This window comes from Chanos chanos, chromosome 4 (assembly GCF_902362185.1).
Source record: "Chanos chanos chromosome 4, fChaCha1.1, whole genome shotgun sequence".
Lineage (NCBI taxonomy): Eukaryota > Metazoa > Chordata > Actinopteri > Gonorynchiformes > Chanidae > Chanos > Chanos chanos.
In genome coordinates, this window is record NC_044498.1 from 36,015,729 (window position 1) to 36,026,035 (window position 10,307).

Sequence of the window (10,307 nt, forward strand, 5' to 3'; positions counted from 1 at the left end):
TTATCTAGAGTTCACATTAAAGCATAGTTCTTGAATAGAACTCATTTTGCTTTAGTTGCAGCTATAGATGTATGGAACAGCTAAAACTGATAAAGTTTCTTAAAAGCTTTATATATATATATATATATATATATATATATATATATATATATATATAAAGCAGTATTTAGTATAGCCATACATTAGTTAACCCAGAGCAATTTTTTTTAACCCATACATAAAGTCCCATAGTCACTGGGCCCATTTGGCTAATGGCTATTGAAGGACAAATGAGTTTAAATGATGTATAAAGGACATGGAAATGTAAGTACTGAATTGTAATGCAAAGCGTTGCCTTAGAGGCTTTTTCACTTACACATGGCTTAGCAAGTACTGCCTCCCAGGCAGATGTGTCTCCAGACTCCACCATTTAACATTTCATGTGCTCGACTGAGTCTAACATAGCCAAAGCAAATATTTTTGAAGACCATAAGTGCATATTTTGTTTTATGATCACATATTGTGTGAGTGTGTGTGTGTGTTAATCATTCACCGAGTCCTGTTTTGCCATGCCATCCCCAGAGCACCTTGCTCATTGGTATGTGGTTTCATGTTCCTATCATTAAACATAATCGTAAGTTACGAAGGTGCTTTCGGTCATATTTCAGAAGCAGTCAAGGACATGTCTGAGGGAGCTGATTTGGCAGTTTTCAGATCCATCTAACGCTGCAAAACTGTACGCCCAGAGACGTTTAAACATGAACGTTTATCAGTTTCACATATCTAACAGTATATCTCACCTGAAATCTTCTCGTTTGGATGAATCATTGCCTCTTCTAATTACTTATATGCTTCGGGTTTTCGTCGCTTGGTGTGAGATGATCGTTGGAGTAGCTCCATTTGGTAGAACTCTTCTCTAATTATTAAATGTGAAGTTCTTGTTTTCTTTCATTAAGCTGACAGTCTTTTCTAAAACAGCCTCTTTGTCTGAGGGGGTCACATGCTTGTTGAACTGACTGGTTTAAGGTTCTTGTTCAAAGGCATATTGACAGGTTATGGACATTGGGTGGTGGTGGTGGTGGGGGGGGGGGGTTCTTAACCAGGCTCCAGGCTCAGGAATCAATCCCAAAATCCTCTCACTGCTGGCCTACTTCTCTTACCTCTGAGCCAGCAAGGACATACAGTTTGTGTCTTAAAACGAAACAGATTTCTCCCGCAGAAGAGAATGCTCATAAAACAAGGTCTTGTGTGGTGCGGAGAACGAACAGCAGAGGCAGACAGGCAGAATGAGGGCCAAGTGAATTTTCTTCAGAGCACTGGCTTTTGCAGTATCTTTGTAAGACCTAGGTTCAAACAGTAATCAGTAACTTATTATGACCATTATGTTTTTTTGTGGTTTTTTTTTTTTTTAGAAAACAGTAGATATATTCAGAAAACAGAGTACCTTGTGTAACAGTGCATAATGTGATGTTCTCTATCATAAAGCAGATGTTCCACTGTATTTGTGAGTCAGCGTATCTTGTTAGAGTCTGTAACATTTCACCTTAGTGCTGTCAAAGACCAGGCCAAAATATCTGGAGCTGTTGATTGATAGGTGTACTATATAAACCATGCAATTTAGATTATCTCAATAGTATGCCCCCTCATTGTTAAAAATGGCCAGTTAATGCAGACATCAGAGTTTTCTCAAGAAGCGTTCATACAGACTGTATATGTGCTTTTTCAGTCTCTTGCAATGAAAGGGTTCATAAAGTAAGTAATCTAACTCGAGTTAGTGAATTGATTGTATTCAGGGAAGCCTCTCATTAGAAGGAATGGAAATGAAGCCCCTTAGGCAGGAATTCCTATGTAAGATATAAATGATATTACTGTTCTTTCTAAATTGTGCTGTTGACCCTGGATTGTGTATTCACCAGGGTCCAAATGAGGCTTATTAGTCTGAGAAACCTTCAGATTTGTTTGAATTTATCCAACCGATCAGTTTCCATGTATATGTGTGAATGGTGAATGCGCGTGTGTGTGTGTGAGAGAGGGAGAGAGGTTATAAAACTTAGTTGTAGCATGTGTGTTTGCGAGTAAACAAGAGCATGTGTTAGCCTACTTTCAGTTTGTCCCTGGAGTTATCAGTGTATTCAGATGGGACAGATTAGTGGAGAAAGCACCATTACCACAAAACCTGACTCCTTATGCCTCTGAAGGGACTTAAAGTGAGTAAATTTGTTGAAAATGACACGTTACTTGTAGTTTTATTCCCTATTTCATTCTTAATTTATTTTTTATTTATGCTGGGTTGATATTTGAGATTTTGTCAGTTTTGGGAGAATGTATAGACTTAAGTAGTCTGGGTATGTGTTTGTGGGTTGATATTTGAGATGTTGTCAGTTTTGGGAGAATGTATAGACTTAGGTAGTCTGGATAAGTGTTTGTGGGTTGATATTTGAGATGTTGTCAGTTTTGGGAGAATGTATAGACTTAAGTAGTCTGGGTAAGTGTTTGTGGGTTGATATTTGAGATGTTGTCAGTTTTGGGAGAATGTATAGACTTAAGTAGTCTGGGTATGTGTTTGTGGGTTGATATTTGAGATGTTGTCAATTGTGGGAGAATGTATAGACTTAAGTAGTCTGGGTAAGTGTTTGTGGGTTGATATTTGAGATGTTGTCAGTTTTGGGAGAATGTATAGACTTAGGTAGTCTGGGTAAGTGTTTGTGGGTTGATATTTGAGATGTTGTCGGTTTTGGGAGAATGTATAGACTTAAGTAGTCTGGGTAAGTGTTTGTGGGTTGATATTTGAGATGTTGTCAATTGTGGGAGAATGTATAGACTTAAGTAGTCTGGGTAAGTGTTTGTGGGTTGATATTTGAGATGTTGTCAGTTTTGGGAGAATGTATAGACTTAAGTAGTCTGGGTATGTGTTTGTGGGTTGATATTTGAGATGTTGTCAGTTTTGGGAGAATGTATAGACTTAGGTAGTCTGGGTAAGTGTTTGTGGGTTGATATTTGAGATGTTGTCAATTTTGGGAGAATGTATAGACTTAAGTAGTCTGGGTATGTGTTTGTGGGTTGATATTTGAGATGTTGTCAGTTTTGGGAGAATGTATAGACTTAAGTAGTCTGGGTATGTGTTTGTGGGTTGATATTTGAGATGTTGTCAATTTTGGGAGAATGTATAGACTTAAGTAGTCTGGGTAAGTGTTTGTGGGTTGATATTTGAGATGTTGTCAGTTTTGGGAGAATGTATAGACTTAAGTAGTCTGGGTAAGTGTTTGTGGGTTGATATTTGAGATGTTGTCAGTTTTGGGAGAATGTATAGACTTAAGTAGTTTGGGTAAGTGTTTGTGGGTTGATATTTGAGATGTTGTCGGTTTTGGGAGAATGTATACACTTAAATAGTCTGGGTAAGTGTTTGTGGGTTGATATTTGAGATGTTGTCAGTTTTGGGAGAATGTATAGACTTAAGTAGTCTGGGTAAGTGTTTGTGGGTTGATATTTGAGATGTTGTCAATTTTGGGAGAATGTATAGACTTAAGTAGTCTGGGTATGTGTTTGTGGGTTGATATTTGAGATGTTGTCGGTTTTGGGAAAATGTATAGACTTAAGTAGTCTGGGTAAGTGTTTGTGGGTTGATATTTGAGATGTTGTCAGTTTTGGGAGAATGTATAGACTTAAGTAGTCTGGGTATGTGTTTGTGGGTTGATATTTGAGATGTTGTCGGTTTTGGGAGAATGTATAGACTTAAGTAGTCTGGGTAAGTGTTTGTGGGTTGATATTTGAGATGTTGTCAGTTTTGGGAGAATGTATAGACTTAAGTAGTTTGGGTAAGTGTTTGTGGGTTGATATTTGAGATGTTGTCGGTTTTGGGAGAATGTATACACTTAAATAGTCTGGGTAAGTGTTTGTGGGTTGATTTTTGAGATGTTGTCAGTTTTGGGAGAATGTATAGACTTAAGTAGTCTGGGTAAGTGTTTGTGGGTTGATATTTGAGATGTTGTCAGTTTTGGGAGAATGTATAGACTTAAGTAGTCTGGGTAAGTGTTTGTGGGTTGATATTTGAGATGTTGTCAGTTTTGGGAGAATGTATAGACTTAGGTAGTCTGGGTAAGTGTTTGTGGTTTTGGTGGCATGTTGTTTCTGTTTAGATATACAGATATAGATATACAGTAGATATACATAGATATACATACATAGCTGTTGAATGTGTGTGTGCACACGCGTGTGCTTTAAATGTGATACGGTAGTATGGTTTACGTACTTATGGTATACACAATTTTATTTTATTTCATTATAGTTCTCTCTCTCTCTCTCTCTCTCTCTCTCTGGCCTCTGGCTCTGTGTGTCTTTTAGGATAAAACATTCTAGCATTGTGGCCTCCTGCCAAGCGATTTACATCTTGTGTGCGTGTGTGTGTGTGTGAGTGTGTGTTTGTCTTTGCCTGCAATTGTATGCATGTCAGTATGTTTGCCTTTGTGTATATTTTTTTATGCGTGTGGGAGTGTGTGTTTGTGTAAATGTCACATTTGTTTCAGAAATAATCCTCAGGGCCATTGTGGAAATAAATATTTACAGCAGTGTCTGATTTTCCTCCTCACCCTCTAGACAAATCTGGTCCTCTCGCTCACAGACACTTTCCCCCCCCCTCTCAAAATGGTGTCCAGTTTTGTCTGGCACCTACCCATGGAAATGTCTCTCACTGGCAGCTGTAATCTGGATTAGGGTTTTGTGGGGTTAGAGGCAGAGCTGGATTAGATTTGTAAAGCAGTAGTGTCTGGTTAAAGAGCTGGTTTAGCAACAGCAGGAGCAAAAGGGAGAGGCGGGGAAGCTAAGACGCTATGTGGCAGCTGTAATCTGATGGGCACAGCTACGCTAATGTTGCGGCTAAGCAGTAATGAATTGGAGCGGTGGTTGCAGGGGTACAATAATGAAGCTCAGAGAGATCTGTGATGTAATACGATAGTAATAACAATAACAATAGAGCCAGACTGGCCTTATCTGACACTGCAGAGAGAGAGAGAGAGAGAGATGGGGGGAGGGAGGAAGGGGGAGAGAGAGAGAGATGAAATGTCAGAAAGAAAATGTTAGAAGGGATGGAGACAGACACAGAAAAAGAGAACATTATTTTAATGCTGTAGCAATATTGTGAGGGAACAGTCATGGCAATAAAGCAAACTGAATTGGGGAAAAAATGAGAGCGACAGATAGTGAGAAAAATAGTTGAGGAGACAGGGATAGAATGTGATGGTGACGTGTGCAGCATAAATGCAATGACAGAAGAGCATGACAGAGAAAAATTCAGATTTTTTGGGTCAGGTTGAGACAGACAGGCAGCAGGTTTGTTGAGGATTTACACACTGCTGGGGGGTAAGGAGGAAATTGCATGGGACTGTGAATTTGAAGAAATTAAACAATATATGAATAATATGGAATAGTATTCCACGAAACCCATTTCCATGATTTCTATATCATAACCATGCCTATTCACAGAGGCTCTGGTTATTTCTGAGTACCTTTACATTTTACTGCAATATCACACTGTCTGAGAACAGATGGTTCAAGATATTGAAGAAATCCTATTACACATGCAGTGTTTTTTGTAATTATAGACACGTGTCCAAGCTTTTGTGTCCTGGAGACTGAGTCTAGTCTGGTTACAGTAGTCTCTGTGTATTAGAGTTGGTAGGTGTAGTGAAATGCTGGTCTTGCACTTCCTTTTTTGCCTCATTTTGGAACAGAGGTGCCCTTTTGTGTGATCAATAAATCAATAATCAATGCAGAAACCTGCTTTACACACTATAGACACACACACACACATATGCACGCACACACACAACCCTCCGACCACCACGTAAAGGTCTCGGTTTATAACAGAATGTACTCAATGTTTACTAGCTGTCTCTCTGCCACACTGCTGTGTGTGTGCTGGTGTCTCACTCCTGCCAGAGGCCAGCACCACTGATTCTTAGCACACTCTGGTCCCTGTAACGCCCCAACCACTGAACCCTGTCTGAGATTCATGCTCTCCTGGGTACCTGAACAGAGATAGAGGGGGCCAACTGTGTGTCTATCAGTCACACAGAACAACACACGCACACGCACAAGCACACACGCACACACACAAACATAAACACACACACACACACACACACACTCAGCAAGGGAGGGATAGAGAGATTTACCCCCCCCCCCTCTCTCTGTCCTTCTCTTTGCTTATGGTCACTGTGGACACAGACTGAACAATCATCCTCCATGTCTGTCTCTGTAATGTTAGCTATAGGCCCCAGGCTCTGCACTAGCAGAAAGACAAACACCCCACATTTTAACTCAGTGTCTGTGAACTCTCTTGCTTTTCACAAGACAGTGGGAGAATGTACACAATGTAAATTTTGTTTAGATTAGAATTTAGATTGTACTTTGTAAGCACTCTCACTATCATAGTTGTGTCAATGAATCAAGTAATCTAGATCAAGTAATGCACAGTAATTTGAGTTTAATTTGAAATTAACTGAGTTGAATTGAATTGAACTAAACTGAATTGAAACTGAATTGATTCGCACTAAACCAAACTGAATTGAATTGTATCTAATTGTATCAGATGTAATCCAGTGATAATGGTGTGTGTAACAGTAGTGCTGTTATCTGGCAAGCAGACAGCATTCCCCACACACTGTCCTTTTGTCGGCTGAATCTGATCCCGTCACTATTAGTCAGCTCATCTGTGTCTGGTGCTTGTTATTCAGCTGCACTTTCTGTCTCTGTCGTTGTTTTAAATTGTTTTTGATCTGTTCTATCAAAAGAACAGTTTCTATCTGTACGTCAGTGCCGCTGTGTTTTAGCTGAGAGGAATGCAGTGAGTGTTCTGTAAATAACTGGAAGCACTGTTTGGACATGAGAAGTGCTGTGCGTTTGACTACTTTCTCTCTCTCTCTCTCTCTCTCTCTCTCTCTCTCTCTCTCTCTCTCTCTCTCTCTCTCTTTCTCTCTCTCTCTCTCTCTCTCTCCTTCTCTTTCTCTCTCTCTCTCTCTCTCTCTCTCTCTCTCTCTCTCTCCCTTTCTTTCTCTCTCTCTCTCTCTCTCTCTCTCAGGATCTGAAGAAGGTGCTGTCATTCCCTCCATATCCGGGGGAGTTTCTGCACCCAGTCGTGTATGCCTGTACGGCAGTGATGTTGCTCTGTCTTTTTGCCTCCATCATCACCTACATTGTGCACCACAGGTACACCTCTATTTTTCCCTCAGTCTGTTTAGTCTGTAGACTTCTTTCTTTCTTTCTTTCTTTCTTTCTTTCTTTCTTTCTTTCTTTCTGTCTTTCTTTCTTTCTTTCTTTCTTTATTTCTCTCTCTCTCTCTCTCTCTCTCTTTTTCAGTTTAGTGCGCTTCAATTCAATGAGCTTTGCTGGCATGACTTTTCTAAAATAAAATATTGCCAAAACCACTTTCGATACACACAGACCCAAACAAGTCAGACATATACAGTATATACCAGAAAGACACTGTAAAGGTATTGATAGTAGTTTCGTGTTTGTGTCTGTGTGGGTGCATATGCTCGGTGTGGGTGTGTATGTGTATGTGTGCATGTATGTATATGTGTGTAAGAGAGCAGCAGAGAGCAGAAAGGCTGGACTGTTTGTCAGGCAGATACATATTTAACAGCTATTTGGACACACTCTGTCTCTCCTCATATACACTGAAGTTGTTTTTTACTTGTTAGTGTGGGGAATACAGGGAGGATTCTCTCAATCCTTTTAAAAGTTTCTAAATTGCTCTCTCTCTCTCTCTCTCTCTCTCTCTCTCTCTTTCTCTCTGTCTCTCTATCTCTTTCTCTGTCTTGGTCATGTGGTTGAAGTCGTTGCTGTTTTGGTATTTTGCTGATTTCTCTGTGGAAATGCAGTGGAGCTGCTGTGAATATGTATACTCTTTAAGTTTTAAAAAATATTTTAATTCTAACGGGCAATTGGAAACATGTAGCAAGCGAAGTAAGCCCTTTTTAGCATATTGGAACAGGCTCTGTGATTTAACTCTTTTAATAATGTCTTTGATACAAGGCTTATGTGTATTCCGGGCTTTTTGGTGTGTATGTGTGTGTGTGTGTGTGTGTGTGTGTGTGTGTTGAGAGGGGGTGTGTTAGCTGGATTTGGTGTAAGTTTGGACTAAATGAGGTAGAGAGAGAACTACACAGTATGACTCATCAAACAGAACCCAAATTATTCATGATTTGTCTTCCACTGTGGAGAAGCTCTAGCAAGTAGAAACACTTCAAACATTTCTTTGCCAACTAGACTCCTCTCATCCCCTGTGAAAAAAAATGGACAGAAGTGGACTGCTTTCTAAAGCCTGCAATCTGTTTTAACAGCTGAATCTGCCTCTACCACTCTTCTGCTGGTACTGTTTCATCTCTCTCTCTCTCTCTCTCTCTCTCTCACTCTCTCCCTTTCTCTCTCTCTCTCTCTCTCTCTCTCTCTCTCTCTGAGCCAGTTTTGCTCTGTCTATGAACCATTGAGTGATATGTCTCTGAGTCACCTGCATGGAGCTGTTTGTGTGTGCGTGTGTGTGCATGTGCGTGCGTGTGTGTGTGAGTGTGTATGTGTCGATGAACATGTGCACCAGTTAATTCTTTAATGCAGATAGGATTTCACATCTTTGTCACACTGTCCTCATTTGGAAAGATGAATTGTGATTACAGACTGTTTTTCTAGACTCTCTCCTATTGATAAAAATGAACAGTCTGGTAAAAACTAACATCTGGCACACAGGTGATTCTCTCTTTGCTTTGTTTATTACTTAACCTTTTGGTTTTATCAATGAATAAAGTGTAAATTGGATGTCAGTGATGACTTGGGTTTAAATCAAGGTTCTCTCTCTCATGTCCCTGTGTGTCCAAGCAAAACTTGAGCCAATTCATATTCAATGCAGTCATTAATTTTAATTCTATTCTTTCATTGCATAGCACCTGTTACTTTGCATATAAATGTTTACGTTAATGAACTGAAATTCAGTTCATTTACTGAATGGACCGAGTTTGAAAAAGGGAAAAAAAATGGCCTGTTGTGCAGACACACATACACCACACACACACACACACACACACACACACACACACCACACATGCACGGGCGTGCACACACAGGCACCCACGTGTGCACACTGGTGTGCTGAGAGACACTGGGAGTTTGCATTGCTGTGTGGAGGGTTGCCAGATTGTGCTGTTTGACCCAGTGAAGTGTGCCAGCCTCCAGTGCCCTGAACGCTGCTGTTCTGCCTCTGTTGGCCATTTGATTTATGACCTTAGAGAGCTACCGTTCTGGCTTCTGATTCCACCTCTCCCTCTCACTCCCTCTCTCGCTCAATTTCTCACTCTCTTCCCACCTTTTCCTCTTTTTTTTCTGTTAGCAGTCAGACTGTACCAAAGGTTTTCTGTCTCTGTCTCTGTCTCTCTGTCTGTCTCTCTCTCTCTCTCTCTCCCTCCCCCTCTCTCACACACATCTCTTATTGTGAGGCCTTGAACTGATCATTTTGACACTTTTTCAGAAGTGGATTAAGCAGACATCAGCAAAGAACATATGTTAAACTATCTCATGAAATCCTCTATTCTAAAACACTTTTTATTTAATCTCTTATTTATTCCTTTGTTGAATTGAATAATTGTTTGTTTGTTTGTTTGTTTACTTACAATTGTGTGTTGACTGCCCTGGGTGATGAAATTAAGGCATTATAAGGTGATAATGTCTGTTAAATGTTCTCTGTCTCTCTCTCTCTCTCTCTCTCTCTCTCTCTCTCTTAGTGTATAGTGTGTATGTTACTATTTCACTCTGTATGTCCCACACACCACAAACATACACACGCACACACACACACTTCCGCACTCCCACACACACACACACAAACACAGTCCCTCTCCCTCCCTTCATGAATGCTGTGGATCATGTGCACTGATTCAGTAAACATCATTACAGTAAATGTTTACTTAGTTGATTTTGATACTGGTGACACTAATTGGCTGCTTAATCCATCCACTTGTTGTTGCCTGTCAAAGTGATTGATTTCCTATTTGTATCATGACATTTGTATGTAATTATTGTCAGTCCCATTTGTTCCTCTCATATATCACATGTGTTTATTTTTCCAGTACCATTCGGATTAGTCGCAAAGGATGGCACATGCTCTTGAACTTCTGTTTCCACACGGCGCTGACGTTTGCCGTGTTCGCCGGAGGCATCAACCGAATCAACTATCCCTTCATCTGCCAAGCCGTGAGTACTCCATCCCTTCAGCCCTTCATCCCCTGCTCTCAGAACTGTGCAGCAAAATTGATTATGTATGTCTATTGATGTGTGCACAGAGT

General features: G+C 40.2%; 1 protein-coding gene across 2 annotated transcripts in view; it reads left to right on the forward strand.

The window, feature by feature from the left end:
* The window catches only part of adgra1b (adhesion G protein-coupled receptor A1b), a 105,880-nt gene that overhangs the window by 84,269 nt on the left and 11,304 nt on the right, over positions 1–10,307 (forward strand). For both annotated transcript variants that reach the window (XM_030771436.1, XM_030771437.1), the window contains 2 exons: positions 7,055–7,182; positions 10,092–10,215. In XM_030771436.1, the coding sequence (XP_030627296.1) occupies positions 7,055–7,182; positions 10,092–10,215 (252 nt within the window). The remainder of the gene's footprint in view (positions 1–7,054; positions 7,183–10,091; positions 10,216–10,307) is intronic.